Source organism: Triticum dicoccoides, chromosome 4A (assembly GCF_002162155.2).
Source record: "Triticum dicoccoides isolate Atlit2015 ecotype Zavitan chromosome 4A, WEW_v2.0, whole genome shotgun sequence".
NCBI classification, from domain to species: Eukaryota; Viridiplantae; Streptophyta; class Magnoliopsida; order Poales; family Poaceae; genus Triticum; species Triticum dicoccoides.
Window position 1 is genome coordinate 566,157,638 of NC_041386.1, and position 20,083 is coordinate 566,177,720.

At 46.7% G+C, this 20,083-nt stretch overlaps 2 protein-coding genes across 5 annotated transcripts in view; one reads left to right on the forward strand and one right to left on the reverse strand.

Moving 5' to 3' along the window:
• LOC119286802 (GTP-binding protein At3g49725, chloroplastic-like) overlaps positions 1–952 on the forward strand; it is a 9,381-nt gene extending 8,429 nt beyond the window's left edge. The window contains exon 14 of one of the 3 annotated variants that reach the window (XM_037566258.1): positions 434–952. The gene's annotated coding sequence lies outside the window, so the exon portion shown is untranslated. The other 2 variants (XM_037566255.1, XM_037566260.1) reach the window with 2 other exon arrangements.
• Positions 953–3,506: 2,554 nt separating this feature from the next.
• On the reverse strand, positions 3,507–5,267 carry LOC119286803. 2 transcript variants are annotated; one of them, XM_037566262.1, is made up of 2 exons: positions 3,919–5,267; positions 3,507–3,819 (listed from the first exon to the last, which is right to left on the reverse strand). In XM_037566262.1, the coding sequence occupies exons 1-2, from the start codon at positions 4,948–4,950 to the stop codon at positions 3,691–3,693; spliced, it is 1,161 nt and encodes a 386-aa protein (XP_037422159.1). In that variant the 5' UTR covers positions 4,951–5,267; the 3' UTR covers positions 3,507–3,690. The 2 variants fall into 2 exon arrangements, with proteins under 2 accessions (XP_037422159.1, XP_037422158.1); XM_037566261.1 differs by having other exon boundaries at positions 3,507–5,267.
• Between the last annotated feature and the right edge of the window lie 14,816 nt (positions 5,268–20,083).

The following is a 20,083-nucleotide window of genomic DNA, read 5'->3' on the forward strand; positions in this document are numbered from 1 at the left end:
ATTTACGTTTAGCATGTTTCTTGTAACAAACTTCTGAGTTTCAAGTTTGATTTTAATGTTATTGCAACAATACATAGATACATCCACATTTTTTAAAAGGAAATAAACGTTTTCATCTACTGCCATGTCCAAATGTTTTGTTTAGAAATTTGACTGCACAATCCGTAGAGAGACATCCACAAGCGTGAGTTTGTACGTGTCTAAATTTTTGCCCCCGCCGTAGTTGGTCTTGTTGGCTAAATTTACCGGCAAATTTAGATCTCGAAAAACGCAGGCGCACTACAGTCGGTCTCATTGATTAAATTTATGGTTAAATTTAGATCTCGGAAAGCGCGAGCGCAGGGAGTATAAATCGTGCGCGTTGTGTACTAGGGCAAACATATGCTCTACATTTTGTTGTTCATTGCTGAGGCTGTGTAGCCTTTTTTTGCAGGTAAGGCTGTGTAGTCATGTCAGTTTTATTTAACTCTTGTAGCCTGTGCTAGAGGCTGGAGCAGTGAACATCCTCATGCTTTCTTACTGTAGGACCGACGAGATTGAAGTAGTACACTTGGCTGTCCGTATCGCAGGAAGAAGTCAATATAGCTACACAGGTACCACAGTGTACTTTCGACAGAAGACCGCTGTCTTATCGTTCATGGTCCAACAAGCAACATATATACTGTAAGATTTTGCCTATGAATCCAGTCTACTGTCTGTTACACAGCAGAGTAGGAAGGTCAGGAACGTTGAAGATGGAGAAGTTATGGTCCTGTAACATCACTGCCTGCTGCTTGACAATACTAGTAGCACATCATATTCACTGTTCAAAAAGACATTTAGGGTTCCTTTCATTCAAATGATGTTTATAGGAATTTTTCCTATTATCTTTGTTGTTTGATTCATGGGACTGAGAATTTTTCCTTAGGATTCTTTTGTACTTAGTACATTTCATAAAAACTTTAGCATCGACTCAATCCGCTTTGAAAGAATCCTTTGCTTTTCCCGAGATACAACCAATCAAACAAAAAAATTGTAGGATTGAGATGAGCATAACAGTCCAATCCTATGTTTTTCCTGTTCTTGCAATTTTAGAATCCTATGAATCAGAGAGGCCCTTAGAGAGTTAAACTGTGTCACGCGTTGGGGTTTTGAGATGCTGCTTTACCATCGGCATTAATAACACACAAAAAAAGGTTTCATGTACTCCCTCCGTCACAGTTTAGAAGACACAGTTAAATTTGCATGCATTTCCATAATAGACAAGGTTTAGGGTGCATTGCATTTATTTTTAGTAGCTAATTAGTACTCCGATATACTATTTCTATATGCATGCGTAGTGTGAATGCTATTTTTTAGCCCATCTCACAACCAATAGATAACCACCTAGGTCTCAGAGAATTTTTAAGTGCGCCTTCTAAACCGTGACGGAGGTAGTAGTTTGCTTGCAGAAGAGGTCAAGTATAAATGTTCTGTTTAGAAATTTGAATGCGGGGGCGTTACTTGGAAATTTACAAGCAATTTATTTGATGATCAATTACTGCAGTGCTAATTGTGCAATTCATTCAATGATGAAATATTACTGCAGTGCTAACTAAATCAAAACGAATCTAAAAGCAATTTCATTGGATCATCGATACTATTGCTGTCCTAACTACAACCACAAATACCATTAACTTTATCACATTTGCATATCCAAAAGTACAAACTCGACTAATAGTTAACATAGCAATTCCCTTCTCACTGACACAACCAAATCACACCTTACAGTAATCACCATGCTCTACCACACCATGCATTCCTCGGAGGCTTCACCAGATTCTTGAGCGTCGGCGGCCACACCACCATCTCGTAGAGGTGCAGGTCGCCGATGGGCCGCTTCTCATTGTCGTTGTGCCATAGCCTCTCATCTTTGAACGTCTTGAGATCAAGCGACACCCAGTCAGCCATGAAGAAGAACAATATCCAGGTGGCCTCGCAGAAGCCACCGATACTAACAAGCTTGCACCCGTTGCTTAGGGTCAGCGTTGGAGATGCCTTAAATTCATATGCGGTACTAGGAAAAAAATAGGGTCATGAATTTACATTCGAAACTACTTTACATGTGATAGTTGGTTCCTGATTTTCACAATACCCTTAGAGCATTGCTACGCAGACAATAAAACAACACACGATCCACAGACGACTGATCATGTACACCATTGAATTTCTTCTTTTTAAATCTGTGTGGCTTGTAAAGAGTGTTGTGCACAAATCATGCATGAAAGATCGTGTGCACAGCAATTTCGCCAGCAGTGGTGCGACACTTGCTCCTACCCATGCTATGTTGTTCATTGCTGAAGGTGTTTAGTCATGTCAGTTTTATTTAAATCTTATAGATAGCTGGAGCCTAAAGCAGTTCCTTGTGCTAGTCTGTATCACTGGAAAGAAGTCAATATGACTACACAAGTACAGTGTAATTTTGACAGAAGGCTGATGTCTTATCGTTTATGACCCAACAAGCAACACCGTCTTGGTTTATTGGTCTCTTTTGTATTTTGTCCTAACTTTTAATCTTATATTTAAATAAAAAATGTTAATACATGTCATAAAAAAATTAGAAACTAGGTTTAAATACGAATCTACGATATAATTTTTAGTAACATGCATTGATGTTATGTTAGTTAAATTCATAATAAAATATTTGGCACAAGATACGAAGAAGACCAATAAACCATAAAGATATTACTCGCTTCAATCCACGTAGAACAAGACATGCTACAGCAATATATTATTTAATATGAATCGGAAGGAGCACTAGTATCGATCTTGCCTTCTCCAGTCTACTTTTTACACAGCAGAGTAGGCCTCCTTTGGTTTAGAGGAATTTCATAGGAATTCTAGAGGATAGGATTTTTATAGGATTTTTTCCTTTAGAGCCCTTTGGTTCATAGGAATGGACTCCTATTCCTACATAGGATTGGTTCCTATCCTCCACATTTCATAGGAAAATAAAAAAGAGCCTAGACTCAATGGAAAAATTCCTTTGGTGTCAACCAAATGACATCTTGTTTCCTATTCCTACTCATAGGATTTGAGATACATGTCATCTCATTTCCTACAAGATTCCTATTCCTGTGATAATCCTATCCTATGAACCAAAAGAGGCCTAGAAGGGCCAGGAACCTCGAAGATGGAGAAGTTACTGCCTGCTGCTTGACAATACTAGTAACACCTCATTATCACTGTTCAAAAAGACAAAATAGATTGAAAAGTGTGCCAGTAGAATACTTGTTCTTTTCAAGATCAACACCAATGTTTGATGGTTTGCGCAATTTGCTCCTGCGTAAGTGGTCAAAATGATAAATGTTCGGTGTAGAAATTTGAATGTGCAACGGTGCAAGCATATTTTTTTCGGTTATGTAACTGCAATAATAACGCTACTGAGAAATTTACAAGCAATTCATTTGATGATCAATTACCGCAGCGCTAATTGCGCAATTCGTTTGGTAATGAAACATTACTGCAGTGGTAACTGAACCAAAACGAATCTAAAAGCAATTTCATTGGATCATCGATATTATAGCAGTTCTAACTGCAACCACAAATATCATTATCTTTACAACAATTCAGTCCAAAAGTACAAACTCGACAGTAATACTGAACATAACAATTCCCTTCTCACTGACACCACCAAAACACACGCTACAGTAATCAGCACGCAGTGCCACGCTATGCATTCACCGGAGGCTTCACCAGGTCCTTGAGCGCCGGCGGCCACGCCTCCATCTCGTAGGGGTAGAGGTCGCCGAGGGGTCTCCGCTCGTCGTCGTTGTGCCATAGCCTCTCCATCTTCAACGTCTTGATGTCAAGCGAAACAACCCAGTCAGCCATGATGAAGAACAATGTCCCGGTGCCCTCGCAGAACCCACCGATCACAAGCTTGCACCCGTTGCTTACCTGGTCGCCGATCCTGGCCGAGAGCTTCATGCCGTGGAGGTCCCCGGCCGTGGCTGGGGTCATCAGCGGCCGCAATGCCACCGGCTCCTGCGGCGTCCACGTCCTGGGCGCGTCAAGCACCCATTTCGCCAGAAGCAGGTGCTCCCGGATCACGAAGAAGCAGAGGCGGCCGTCCTCCGCCTTGCCGATCCAGTTGTTGCCGGTGTACAGGGGAATCTCGGCGTTGGGGAGCGGCACCCCAGACATGGTCATCTTGGCCGTGTTGACAGCCAGAATGTATTTGGGGTTGTCATCGGCCGGTAGCATGTACACCATGTCCCCGACGACGGCGGTAGGGCCTCGGTGGGGCTTCAGGGGCCGCTTCAGCGCGCCGGCGGCGACCTCCCAGGCAGAGGTGGCAGAAGAGTAGATGAGAACATAGAAGTTGGGGGAGGTCGCACCGAAGAGCACGACGAGGACACGGAACTCGGCTCCTTCCCCCGGGACGATGGTGTGGCAGAACACCGTGTGACCGGCGGTGGGGAGGGGCGGCAGCCGAACGAACGCCTTCTCCAGCGGGTTGCAGACGAGGAGGTTGAGTTCCGTCGCGAGATGGCCGCCGAGCTCGCGCAGGAGGAGGCGGTGGCCGCGGCAGTCGACGAGGATGACGCCGCAGGCGGGCGACACGGGGAGGAAGCCGAGGCCGAGCGGGACGCCCGCGGTGGGGACGAACGGCGGCAGCGCGGACGGGCCGTGGTTGCGGAAGAAGCCGAAGTGGCGGGGCGGGGCGGGGAGGCCGGGCGCGCGGGACACGACGCGGCGCCAGCGCCGGCACACCGCCCCGCAGCGGACGGCGCCCGTCGGCGGCGGCAGCCGCCTGAAGACCTCGAGCAGCATGTCGTCGGGCAGCGCGGACACCACGTCGGCCTTCTCCTCCTCGCGGACCGCCGGCCGCTCCTTCTCCTCCTCCACCCGCGGCCGCGTGCGCCGCGTCGAGTCGAAGCGCCCCGGCGAGGACCGCGAGCGCGCGCGGCGGACGACCGCGGACGACATGGCCGGAGCGCAACCGCTGTCTCGGGCTCCCCGGGCGATTTGCGGGGCGATGTTGTGGTGGTGGGCGGATTGGCAATGGCAATGGGGGCGGCGGGACGAACAAATCGGGGGATGGATTTAAGGGAGGGGAGAAGGCGGCAGCGAAATTTTGAGGGGCGGGGAGGGGCGTCGTTTGAGTTTCTGGCGGCCGCGGAGCCTTTTCGGCCGGGCTTCCTTTCCTTTCCTTTCCCTCGCCTGCGCTGCGCGCGGTCGCGTCCCTCGCCCAAATTTTGGCAACTGCCTGCCCGCTGGGGACGTGGTGACGGCGGTTCCGCACTCCCGCTGGGGAAGAGGAGGCGGGGAGGCAATTTTTTGGGGGGAAATCAGCGGGATTTCTTTCCCGTTTTCGCGTCGCGCACGCGGGAGTATTTTGTTTTTTCAAATGTTGGGGTTTTGCTGTGTGAGCGGGATGGCATAGCACGTGGTGGGCCCCATACGTCGGCGGCGCAGGGTATGGGACTGTGGTTTTGTGGGGTTCTTTTGATTATTGTAAAAGTAAAAATGCTGTATTGAAGAAGGGAGTTTTGGGCTCGAGGCCAGCACGCATTTGTCGGACTGGGATCACGTGACATGCGCTACGGTGACATGCACGGTGACATGCGGCTCAAATGCAAATTTAAACATTGCGAAAAAATCTGAAAAAAAGCATGCATGTTCATAGCACATATTAAGATAATCCCTAAAAATTTCAGATCAAAATTCAAAACATACATTGAGAAACGAAAAAGAGAAATCTGTCATGAATAGTTCCCGAATGGTTCTCCGTAGACTATTCACATCTGAGTTTCTCTTTTTCGTTTCTCGATGTATGTTTCGAATTTTGATCTGAAATTTTTAGGGGTTATCTTAATATGTGCTGTGAACATGCATGATTTTTTCAGATTTTTTCGCAATGTTTAAATTTGTATTTGGGCCACATGTCACCGTGCATGTCACTGTAGCGCATGTCACCTGATCCTAGTCCGCATTTGCCTCCACGCTTTTGTCGACTGTAAGGCCAACTCTACGGCATGACCCCAAACGAACATCCGGTTTGGCCAGATTTTGTCACTTTGGGGCGGCAATGGGTTCGCCCATGTCTGTCTCTGTTTGTTGGGTCGTGGGTGCGCCCAAGCGCGGCCGCACCCCAAATCATGTCTAGGATGGTCGCGATAAAAAAAACTTAAATAAAATGCAATAAATGCAGTTAAAAAAACTTAAAACATATTTAGGGGTCACGGTCACAAAACGGTCCAGTTTCACGGTCCACTTAAACGGCCCAGTTCCATAATTAACATAAAAAAAAAAGTCGCCAGTGCGCTCCTACCGCGCCCGTCCATGTCGTGGCCGCCGGTGACGTAGTCCGGCGGCGTCCACAGGTGGGCCGACGGTCCTTGGTGCACGGGGGCGGCGTGGTGGAAGGTGGCAGGTGCCTGCACCACCTCCTCCCGTGGCGAGGCTTCCCGCTCCGGTGACCACGGCGGCGTGAGGCACCAGTTCACGACCCCCACGGCGGCCGCCATCTGCTTCGCCGTGCGCGACCAGCTCCACCCCTGGCTCACCACGCTGGGTGGAACGCGGCCACCGGCGGGTCCTCCACCACCTCCTCCTTCGCCACCATCTCCAGCTCGGGGATGGCGACGTCGCCGGCCGCGGAGAGGGTCGTCATCTCCTCGAGGCCCTCCCATTGGCGCTCGCCGTGCGTGCGCATGGAGTCCTTCATGACACGCGCCATGAGACGGGCCTCCTCCTCCACTGTCATGCGAGGAGGTGGTGGTGGCGATGGAGATGGCAACGGCGATGGCGTGGGCGTGAGGCCGCGCACCCGCGTACGCCCGCGCACCTGGAAGCAGCCGCTCGGTGCTCATGTGGCCGCCGTGGCCCCGTCGACGTGCCGGCGAAGAAGGACGCCCGCCGCATGCCGTGCTCATCTTGGAACCAAGTGTCCCACAGGGGCGAGTCGGGGGCGTACCTCTCGTCGCAGTAGAGGTCGTCCGGGAGGAGGCGGCGGCGGCGCTCGATCTCCTGACGGCGCGCACGGCCGCTCGGCGGGACCGGCGGGATCGACACGCGGTCGACCGACAAGTGCCATCTATTGGGGAGGTGGACGTCGCTCCAGGGTAGCGACGTCCTCGTCTCCCGATAACGGCGGTATATAGCCGCCTCGATGTAGTGCCGGTCGCGCTCGCCGGCGGCCGTGGGCGCGACGGAGAACGCGGGCGGCGCGGGGGCCCGACGCGGTGGCGATGCGGGCTCCTCCTTCTTCACGGAGCCGCGGCGGCGTCCTGACAAGGAGCCAGCCTCGCGGTCGTGCTTGCCTTTGTGGCCGTAGTTCCATAGCCTCATGGCTGCGGCCGGCCGACCGGCGAGCTCGAGGCTAGGGTTTGGGGTTTTTGGTGCTGTCGGGTTTCGAGGAGGCCGTGGGGTGGAGTGGGGCAGTATGGACAACGACCGGTCCACGGGTTCCCATTTAAGAAGGACCGCGACCGTTCGCCTGGGTGGATGACAGGCGGGGCTGCCCGCGCGTGCGCATTGATGTGGGCGGGTGGGAGGTAGGTGGCCGCCTGCCACGCGGCCCCGACGCGGACGAGGCGCGCGTCCGTTTGGTGTTCGTCGCGACCCAAACCCGGTGCAAATTTGCGCTCGAAATGAGTCGGCCCGGACACAAAACGGACCAAATGGGTCCGGGCCGTCACGCGCTGGGCCGTCTCGTTTGTCGCTTTTACCCCAAATGAATAGGGACAGACAGAATGGGGTCGCGCAATGGAGTTGGCCTAACAAAAAGGATAGTGACGTGGTTACTTTGAGGCCATAGGGCTGGGGCACTCTACCTCGACGAAAGGGCCCATTAGCAGAGGACGGGACAGTCGGGCAAGACCTCGCAGTCTTGCTAGGTACACCTCCTTAGAGCATATACAACGGTTATGGGCAAATTCGGAACATCAAGCGTCCGGGCGAGTCCGTGAACATTGATCAGGCACGCCTCATATTTGCCACTCTGCAACCAAGTATTTCATATCCGACACCTTATATCCATACTGAACATACAACGATGAGCTACTCTACGTAATCAAATAACAGACAACAAAAATTAGCTGCAAACGAACATTACATCAACAGCAAACGGATATTAACAAACTTTGAAACATCCAAAAATCATCTTAGTTCGTCATCGGACAAGTTCTTAAACTTCTACAACTATAAACGATATAAACATATGAGGGGGGCAGGATCACCACTTCCTCATTGGGTCTTTGCCCTTCGGATCGCCAGCGTAGCTGTAGACGTCCGCGGCTGGTGGAGGGTCTTGGTCGTCATCGAAGGAGGTGTAGCTGTCGTCGTCGTCGGAGTCGGAGAGGACGATGAGCCCCTTCATCTGACAGACCACCCTGTCCAGCTTCCGCTTCAAATTGGCGACTCAAGCCTCCCAGGGGGGCCAGGCGCGCCCCCCACCCTCGTGGGCCCCTCGCAGCCCCACCGACCTACTCCTTTCGCCTATATATATACTCTTATACCCTAAAAACATTCAGGGGAGCCACGAAACCACTTTTCCACCGCCGCAACCTTCTTTACCCGTGAGATCCCATCTGGGGACCTTTTCCGGCGATCTGCCGGAGGGGGATTCGATCACGGAGGGCTTCTACATCAACACCATAGCCTCTCCGATGATGTGTGAGTAGTTTATCACAGACCTTCGGGTCCATAGTTATTAGCTAGATGGCTTCTTCTCTCTCTTTGGATCTCAATACAAAGTTCTCCTCGATGTTCTTGGAGATCTATTCGATGTAATTCTTTTTGCGGTATGTTTGCCGAGATCCGATGAATTATGGGTTTATGATTAAGATTATCTGAAGGAAATATGCCCTAGAGGCAATAATAAAGTTGTTATTTATATTTCCATATATCATGATAAATGTTTATTATTCATGCTAGAATTGTATCAACCGGAAACTTAATACATGTGTGAATACATAGACAAACAAAGTGTCACTATTATGCCTCTACTTGACTAGCTCGTTGAATCAATGATGGTTATGTTTCCTGACCATAGACATGAGTTGTCATTTGATTAACGAGATCACATCATTAGAGAATGATGTGATTGACTTGCCCCATCCGTTAGCTTAGCACGACGATCGTTTAGTTTGTTGCTATTGCTTTCTCCATAACTTATACATGTTCCTATGACTATGAGATCATGCAACTCCCGAATACCGGAGGAACACTTAGTGTGCTATCAAAAGTTACAACGTAACTGGGTGACTATAAATATGCTCTACAGGTGTCTCCGATGGTGTTTGTTGAGTTGGCATAGATCGAGATTAGGATTTGTCACTCCGAGTATCGGAGAGGTATCTTTGGGCCCTCTCGGTAATGCACATCACTATAAGCCTTGCAAGCAATGTGACTAATGGGTTAGTTGCGGACTGATGCATTACGGAACGAGTAAAGAGACTTGCCGGTAACGAGATTGAACTAGGTATTGAGATACCGACGATTGAATCTCGGGCAAGTAACATACCGATGACAAAGGGAACAACGTATATTGTTGTGCAGTTTGACCGATGAAGATCTTCGTAGAATATGTAGGAACCAATATGAGAATCCAGGTTACGCTATTGGTTATTGACCGGAGATGAGTCTCGGTCATGTCTACATAGTTCTCGAACCTGTAGGGTCCGCACGCTTAACGTTCGGTGACGATCGGTATTATGAGTTTATGTGTTTTGATGTATCGAAGGTAGTTCGGAGTCCCGGATATGATCACGGACATGACGAGGAGTCTCGAAATGGTCGAGACATAAAGATCAATATATTGGAAGCCTATGTTTGGACATCAGAATGGTTTCGGATGAGTTCGGGCATTTTCCGTAGTACCGGGAGGTTACCGGAACCCCCCGGGGAGTATATGGGCCTTATTGGGCCTTAGTGGAATAGAGGAGAGGAAAGGAAAAGGTGGGAGGCGCGCCCCCTAGCCCAATCCGAATTGGGTGGGGGCCGGCCCCCCTTTCCTTTCCCCTCTCCTCCCCTTCCTTCTCTCCTACTCCTACTTGGAAGGGGGGAATCCTACTTCCGGTGGGAGTAGGACTCCCCTAGGGCACGCCATAGAGGGCCGGCCCTCCCCCTCCTCCACTCCTTTATATACGGGGGAGGGGGGCACCCCATAGACACAGAAGTTGATCATTGTCTTAGCCATGTGCGGTGCCCCCCTCCACCATAATCCACCTCGGTCATATCATCGTAGTGCTTAGGCGAAGCCCATCATCGGTAGATTCATCATCACCGTCATCATGTTGGCGTGCTGACGAAGCTCTCCCTCGACACTCAGCTGGATCGAGAGTTCATGGGACGTCACCAGCTGAACGTGTGCAGATCACGGAGGTGTCGTACTTTCGGTACTAGGATCAGTCGGATCGTGAAGATGTACGACTACATCAACCGCGTTGTCATAACGCTTCCACTTACGGTTTACGAGGGTACGTGGACAACACTCTTCCCTCTCGTAGCTATGCATCACCATGATAGATCTTGCATGTGCGTAGGATTTTTTTTTAAATTACTGTGTTCTCCAATAATGGCATCCGAGCCAGGTCTATGCGTAAATGTTATATGCACGAGTAGAACACAAAGGAGTTATGGGCGTGGGTATATACATATTGCTTGTCGTCACTAATTGATTCTTGATTCAGCAGTATTGTTGGATGAAGTGGCCTAGACCGACATTACGCGTACGCTTACGCGAGACTGGTTCTACCGATGTGCTTTGCGCACAGGTGGCTGGTGGGTGCCAGTTTCTCCAACTTTAATTGAATCGGATTCAATGAATAGGGTTCTTTCTAAAGATCAAAAAGCAATCACTACACCGCGTTGTGGTTTTTGATGCGTAGGTAAGAATGGTTCTTGCTCAGCCCGTAGCAGCCACGTAAAACTTGCAACAAACAAAGTAGAGGACGTCTAACTTGTTTTTGCAGGGCACGTTGTGATGTGATATGGTCAAGACATGATGCTAGATTTTATTGTATGAGATGATCATGTTTTGTAACACAGTTATCGGCAACTGACAGGAGCCATATGGTTGTCGCTTTATTGTATGAAATGCAATCGCCATGTAATTGCTTTACTTTATCACTAAGCGACAGTGATAGTCGTAGAAGCAATAGTTGGCGAGACGACAACGATGCTTCGATGGAGATCAATGTGTCAAGTGATACGTCTCCAACGTATCTATAATTTTTGATTGCTCCATGCTATTATATTATCTATTTTGGATGTCAATGGGCTTTATTTTACACTTTTATATCATTTCTGGGACTAACCTACTAACCGGAGGCCCAGCCCAAATTGCTGTTTTTTTGCCTATTTTAGGGTTTCGCCGAAAAGGAATATCAAACGGAGTCCAAACGGAATGAAACCTTCGGGAACATGATTTTCTCAACAAACGTGATCCAGGAGACTTGGAGTGGGCGTCAAGAAACAAATGAGGAAGCCACGAGGCAGGGGGCGCGCCTACCCCCCTGGGCGCGCCCTCCACCCTCATGGGCCCCTCGTTGCTCCACCGACGTACTTCTTCCTCCTATATATATCCACGTATCCCCCAAACATCCAAGAGCACCACGAAAACCTAATTCCACCGCCGCAACCTTCTGTACCCGAGAGATCCCATCTCGGGGCCTTTTCCGGAGCTCCGCCGGAGGGGGCATTGAGCATGGAGGGCCTCTACATCAACTCCATGGCCCCTCCGATGATGTGTGAGTACTTTACTGTTGGGAAACATAATAATTTCAAAAAAATTCCTACGCACACGCAAGATCATGGTGATGCATAGCAACGAGAGGGGAGAGTGTTGTCCACGTACCCTCATAGACCGAAAGCGGAAGCGTTAGCACAACGCGGTTGATGTAGTCGTACGTCTTCACGATCCGACCGATCAAGTACCGAACGCACGTCACCTCCGAGTTCTGCACACGTTCAACTTGATAACGTCCCTCGAACTCCGATCCAGCCGAGTGTTGAGGGAGAGTTTCGTCAGCACGATGGCGTGGTGACGATGATGATGTTCTACCGACGCAAGGCTTCGCCTAAGCACCGCTACGATATGACCGAGGTGGATTATGGTGGAAGGGGGCACCGCACACGGCTAAGAGATCCAAGGGATCAATTGTTGTGTCTATGGTGTGCCACTGGCCACGTATATAAAGGAGTGGAGGAGGGGAGGGGCCGACCCTCTCTATGGCGCGCCCTAGGGGAGTCCTACTCCCACCGGGAGTAGGATTCCCCCTTTCCTAGTAGAACTAGGATCCCTTCCAAGTAGTAGGAGTAGGAGAGAAGGAAAGGGAAGGGAAAAGGAGAAGGAAGGAAGGGGGCGCCCCCCTCCCTAGTCCAATTCGGACCAGCCCATGGGGAGGGGTGTGGCCACCCTTTGAGGCCTTTCTCTCCTTCCTCGTATGGCCCATTAAGGCCCAATACGAATTCCTGTAACTCCCCGGTACTCCCGAAAATACCCGAATCACTCGGAAGCTTTCCGATGTCCGAATATAGTTGTCCAATATATCGATCTTTACGTCTCGACCATTTCGAGACTCCTCATCATGTCCTCTATCTCATCCGGGACTCCAACTCCTTCGGTACATCAAAACACATAAACTCATAATTTAACCGACATCGAACTTTAAGCGTGCGGACCCTACGGGTTCGAGAACTATGTAGACATGATCGAGACACGTCTCCGGTCAATAACCAATAGCGGAACCTGGATGCTCATATTGGCTCCTACATATTCTACGAAGATCTTTATCGGTCAAACTGCATAACAACATACGTTTTTCCCTTTGTCATCGGTATGTTACTTGCCCGAGATTCGATCGTCGGTATCTCAATACCTAGTTCAATCCCGTTACCGACAAGTCTCTTTACTCGTTCCATAATACATCATCCTGCAACTAACTCATTAGTTGTAATGCTTGCAAGGCTTATAGTGATGTGCGTTACCGAGTGGGCCCAGAGATACCTCTCCGACAATCGGAGTGACAAATCCTAATCTTGAAATACGCCAACCCAACAAGTACCTTCGGAGACACCTGTAGAGCACCTTTATAATCACCCAGTTACGTTGTGACGTTTGGTGGCACACAAAGTGTTCCTCTGGTAAACGGGAGTTGCATAATCTCATAGTCATAGGAACATGTATAAGTCATGAAGAAAGCAATAGCAACATACTAAACGATCGTGTGCTAAGCTAACGGAATGGGTCAAGTCAATCACATCATTCTCCTAATGATGTGATCTCATTAATCAAATGACAACTCTTTGTCTATGGTTAGGAAACTTAACCATCTCTGATCAATGAGCTAGTCAAGTAGAGGCATACTAGTGACATACTATTTGTCTATGTATTCACACATATATTATGTTTCCGGTTAATACAATTCTAGCATGAATAATAAACATTTATCATGATATAAGGAAATAAATAATAACTTTATTATTGCCTCTAGGGCATATTTCCTTCAGTCTCCCACTTGCACTAGAGTCAATAATCTAGTTCACATCGCCATGTGATTTAATACCAATAGTTCACATCACCATGTGATTAACACCCATAGTTCACATCGACATGTGACCAACACCCAAAGGGTTTATTAGAGTCTATAATCTAGTTCACATCGCTATGTGATTAACACCCAAAGAGTACTAAGGTGTGATCATGCTTTGCTTGTGAGAGAAGTTTAGTCAACGGGTCTGCCACATTCAGATCCGTAAGTATTTTGCAAATGTCTATGTCAACAATGCTTTGCACGGAACTACTCTATCTAATTGCTCCCACTTTCAATATGTATCCAGATTGAGATTTAGAGTCATCTGGATCAGTGTCAAAATTTGCATCGACGTAACCCTTTACGACGAACCTTTTTGTCACCTCCATAATCGAGAAACATATCCTTATTCCACTAAGGATAATTTTGACCGTTGTCCAGTGAGCTACTCCTAGATCACTATTGCACTCCCTTGCCAAAACAGTGTAGAGTATACAATAGATCTGGTACACAGCATGGCATATTTTATAGAACCTATGGCCAAGGCATAGGGAATGACTTTCATTCTCTTTCTATCTTCTGCCGTGGTCGGGCTTTGAGTCTTACTCAGTTTCACACCTTGTAACATAGGCAAGAACTCTTTCTTTGACTGTTCCATTTTGAACTACTTCAAAAATCTTGTCAAGGCATGTACTCATTGAATAACTTATCAAGCGTCTTGATCTATCTCTATAGATCTTGATGCTCAATATGTAAGTAGCTTCACCGAGGTCTTTCTTTGAAAAACTCCTTTCAAACACTCCTTTATGCTTTGCAGAATAATTCTACATTATCTCCGATCAACAATATGTCATTATATACTTATCAAAAATGTTGTAGTGCTCCCACTCACTTTCTTGTAATTACAGGCTTCACCGCAAGTCTGTATAAAACTATATGCCTTGATCAACTCATCAAAGCGTATATTCCAACTCCAAGATGCTTGCACCAGTCCATAGATGGATCGCTGGAGCTTGCATATTTTGTTAGCAGTTTTAGGATTGACAAAACCTTTTGGTTGCGTCATATACAACTATTCTTTAAGAAATCCATTAAGGAATGTATTTTCGACATCCATTTGCCAGATTTCATAAAATGTGGCAATTTGCTAACATGATTCAGACAGACTTAAGCATCGCTACGAGTGAGAAAATCTCATCGTAGTCAACACCTTGAACTTTGTCAAAAACCTTTTCCCAACAAGTCTAGCTTTGTAGATAGTAACACTACTATCAGCGTCCGTCTTCCTCTTGAAGATCCATTTATTTTTTATGTCTTGCCGATCACCGGGCAAGTCAACCAAAGTCCACACTTTGTTCTCATGCATGGATCCCATCTCAGATTCCATGGCCTCAAGCCATTTTGCAGAATCTGGGCTCATCATCGCTTCCTCATAGTTTGTAGGTTCGTCATGGTCAAGTAACATGACCTCCAGAACAGGATTACTGTACCACTCTAGTGCGGATCTCACTCTGGTTTACCTACGAGGTTCGCTAGTAACTTGATCTGAAGTTACATGATCATCATCATTAGCTTCCTCACTATTTGATGTAGTAGTCACATGAACAAATTTCTATGATGAACTACTTTCCAATAAGGGAGCAGGTACAGTTACCTCATCAAGTTCTACTTTCCTCCCACTCACTTCTTTCGAGAGAAACTCCTTCTCTAGAAAGGATCCATTCTCAGCAATGAATATCTTGCTTTCGGATCTGTGATAGAAGGTGTACCCAACATTTTCTTTTTGGGTATCCTATGAAGACGCACTTCTCCGATTTGGGTTTGAGCTTATCAGGTTGAAACTTTTTCACATAAGCATTGCAACCTTAAACTTTAAGAAACGACAGCTTAGGTTTCTTGCCAAACCATAGTTCATACGGTGTCGTCTCAACAGATTTAGATGGTGCCCTATTTAACATGAATGTAGCTGTCTCTAATGCATAACCCCAAAACGATAGTGGTAAATTGGTAAGAGACATCATAGATCGCACCATATCTAATAAAGTACGGTTACAATGTTCGGACACACCATTACACTGTGGTGTTCCAGGTGGCGTGAGTAGTGAAACTATTCACATTGTTTTAACTGAAGGCCAAACTCGTAACTCAAATATTTTACTTCTGCGATCATATCATAAAAACTTATATTTTTGTTACGATGATTCTCCACTTCACTCTGAAATTCTTTGAACTTTTCAAATGTTTCAGACTTGTGTTTCATCAAGTAGATATACTCATATTTGCTCAAATCATCTATGAAGATTAGAAAATAATGATACCTACCGCGAGCCTCAATATTCATCGGACCACATACATCAGTATGTATGATTTCCAACAAATCTATTGCTCGCTCCATTGTTCCGGAGAACGGAGTTTTAGTCATCTTGCCCATGAGGCATGGTTCACAAGCATCAACTAATTCATAATCAAGTGATTCCAAAAGCCCATCAGCATGGATTTTCTTCATGCGCTTTACACCAATATAACCTAAACGGCAGTGCCACAAATAAGTTGCACTATCATTATTAACTTTGCATCTTTTGGCTTCAATATTATGAAAATGTGTATCACCACGATCGAGATCCAACAAACCATTTTCATTGGGTTTATGACCATAGAAGGTTTTATTCATGTAAACAGAACAACAATTATTCTCTAACTTACATGAATGACCGCATTGCAATAAACATGATCCAATCATATTTATGCTCAACGCAAACACTAAATAACATTTATTTTAGGTTTAACACTAATCCCAAAAGTATAGGGAGTGTGCGACGATGATCATATCAATCTTGGAACCATTTCCAATACACATCATCACTTCACCCTTAACTAGTCTCTGTTCATTTTGCAACTCCTGTTTCGAGTTACTATTCTCAACAACTAAACTAGTATCAAATACTGAGGGGTTGCTATAAACACTAGTAAAGTACACATCAATAACATGTATATCAAATATACCTATGTTCACTTTGTCATCCTTCTTATCCGCCAATTACTTGGGGTAGTTCCGTTTCCAGTGACCAGTCCCTCTGCAGTAGAAGCACTCAGTTTCAGGCTTAGGTCCAGACTTGGTTTTTTTTCACTTGAGCAGCAACTTGCTTGCCGTTCTTCTTGAAGTTCCCCTTTTTTCCCTTTGTCCCTTTACTTGAAACTAGTGGTTTTGTATACCATCAACACTTGATGCTTTTCTTGATTTCTACCTTCGTCGATTTCAGCATCACGAAGAGCTTGGGAATCGTTTCCGTTATCCCTTTCATATTATAGTTCATCACGAAGTTCTACTAACTTGGTGATGGTGACTAGAGAATTCTGTCAATCACTATTTTATCTGGAAGATTAACTCCCACTTGATTCAAGCGATTGTAGTACCCATACAATCTAAGCACATGCTCACTGCTTGAGCTATTCTCCTCCATCTTTTAGCTATAGAACTTGTTGGAGACTTCATATCTCTCAACTTGGGTATTTGCTTGAAATATTAACTTCAACTTCTGGAACATCTCATATGGTCCATGACGTTCAAAACATTTTTGAAATCCCAATTCTAAGTTGTTAAGCATGGTGCACTAAACTATCAAGTAGTCATCATATTGAGTTAGCCAAACGTTCATAACGTCTGCATCTGCTCCTGCAATAGGTCAGTCACCTAGCGGTGCATCAAGGACATAATTCTTCCGTGCAGCAATGAGGATAAACCTCAGATCACGGACCCAGTCTGCATCATTGCTACTATCATCTTTCAACTTAGTTTTCTCTAGGAACACATATAAAACATAGGGAAGCAATAACGGGAGCTATTGATCTACAACATAGATATGCAAATACTATCAGGACTAAGTTCATGACAAATTAAAGTTCAATTAATCATATTACTTAAGAACTCCCACTTAGATAGACATCCCTCTAATCATCTAAGTGATCACGTGATCCATATCAACTAAACCATAACCGATCATCACGTGAAATGGAGTAGTTTTCAATGGTGAACATCATTATGTTGATCATATCTACTATATGATTCACGCTTGACCTTTCGGTCTCCAGTGTTCTGAGGCCATATCTGCATATGCTAGGCTCGTCATGTTTAACCTGAGTATTCTGCATGTGCAAAACTGGCTTGCACCCGTTGTAGATGGACATAGAGCTTATCACACCCGATCATCACGTGGTGTCTGGGCACGACGAACTTTGGCAACGGTGCATACTCAGGGAGAACACTTATACCTTGAAATTTTTAGTAAGGGATCATCTTATAAAGCTACCGTCGAACTAAGCAAAATAAGATGCATAAAAGATAAACATCATATGCAATCATAATATGTGAGATGATATGGCCATGATCATCTTGCACCTTTGATCTCCATCTCTAAAGTACTGTCATGATATCCATCATCACCGGCATGACACCATGATCTCCATCATCTTGATCTATATCAATGTGTCGTCACATGGTCGTCTCGCCAACTGTTGCTCTTGCAACTATTGCTACCGCATAGCGATAAAGTAAAGCAATTATTTGGCACTTGCATCTTATGCAATAAAGAGACAACCATAAGGCTTCTGCCAATTGCCGATAACTTCAACAAAACATGATCATCTTATACAACAACTTATATCTCATCATGTCTTGACCATATCAGATCACAACATGCCCTGCAAAAACAAGTTAGACGTCCTCTACTTTGTTGTTGCAAGTTTTACGTGGCTGCTACGGGCTGATCAAGAACCGTTCTTACCTACGCATCAAAACCACAATGATAGTTTGTCAAGTTAGTACTGTTCTAACCTTCTCAAGGAACGGGCGTAGCCATACTCGGTTCAACTAAAGTTGGAGAAACTGACACCCGCTAGTCACCTGTGTGCATAGCACGGCGGTAAAACTTGTCTCGCATAAGCGTACGCGTAATGTCGGTCTGAGCTGCTTCATCCAACAATACCGCTGAACCAAAGTGTGACATGCTAGTAAGCAGTATGACTTATATCGCCCACAACTCACTTGTGTTCTACTCGTGCATATTACATCAACGCATAAAACCTGGCTCGGATGCCACTGTTGGGAAACATAATAATTTCAAAAAAAATTCCTACACACACGCAAGATCATGGTGATGCATAGCAACGAGAGGGGAGAGTGTTGTCCACGTACCCTCATAGACCGAAAGCGGAAGCGTTAGCACAACACGGTTGATGTAGTCGTACGTCTTCATGATCCGACCGATCAAGTACCGGACGCGCGGCACCTTCGAGTTCTGCACACGTTCAACTCGATGACGTCCCTCGAACTCCGATCCAGCCGAGTGTTGAGGGAGAGTTTCGTCAGCACGATGGCGTGGTGACGATGATGATGTTCTACCAACGCATGGCTTCACCTAAGCACCCCTACGATATGACTGAGGTGGATTATGGTGGAGGGGGGCACCGCACACGGCTAAGAGATCCAAGGGATCAATTGTTGTGTCTATCGGGTGCCCCTGGCCACGTATATAAAGGAGTGGAGGAGGGGAGGGGCCGGCCCTCTCTATGGTGCGCCCTAGGGGAGTCCTACTCCCACCGGGAGTAGGATTCCCCCTTTCCTAGTAGAACTAGGATCCCTTCCAGGTAGTAGGAGTAGGAGAGAAGGAAAGGGAAGGGAAAAGGAGAAGGAAGGAAGGGGGCGCCCCCCTCCCTAGTCCAATTCGGGCCAGCCCATGGGGAGGGGTGCGGCCACCCTTTGAGGCCTTTCTCTCCTTTCTCGTATGGCCCATTAAGGCCCAATACGAATTCCTGTAACTCCCTGCTACTCCCGAAAATACCCGAATCACTCGGAACCTTTTCGATGTTCGAATATAGTCGTCCAATATATTGATCTTTATGTCTCGACCATTTCGAGACTCGTCGTCATGCCTCAATCTCATCCGGGACTCCGAACTCCTTCAGTACATCAAAACACATAAACTCATAATATAATCGTCATCGAACTTTAAGCGTGCGGACCCTACGGGTTCGAGAACTATGTATACATGACCAAGACACGTCTCCGGTCAATAACTAATAGCAGAACCTGGATGCTCATATTGGCTCCTACATATTCTACGAAGATCTTTATCGGTCAAACCGCATAACAACATACGTTGTTCCCTTTGTCATCGGTATGTTACTTGCCCGAGATTCGATCGTCGGTATCTCAATACCTAGTTCAATCTCGTTACCGACAAGTCTCTTTACTCGTTCCGTAATACATCATCCCGCAACTAACTCATTAGTTGCAATGCTTGCAAGGCTTGTAGTGATGTGCATTACCGAGTGGGCCCAGAGATACCTCTCCGACAATCGGAGTGACAAACCCTAATCTCGAAATACGCCAACCCAACAAGTACCTTCAGAGACACCTGTAGAGCACCTTTATAATCACCCAGTTACGTTGTGAAGCTTGGTGGCACACAAAGTGTTCCTCCGGTAAACGGGAGTTGCATAATCTCATAGTCATAGGAACATGTATAAGTCATGAAGAAAGCAATAGCAACATACTAAACGATCATGTGCTAAGCTAACGGAAT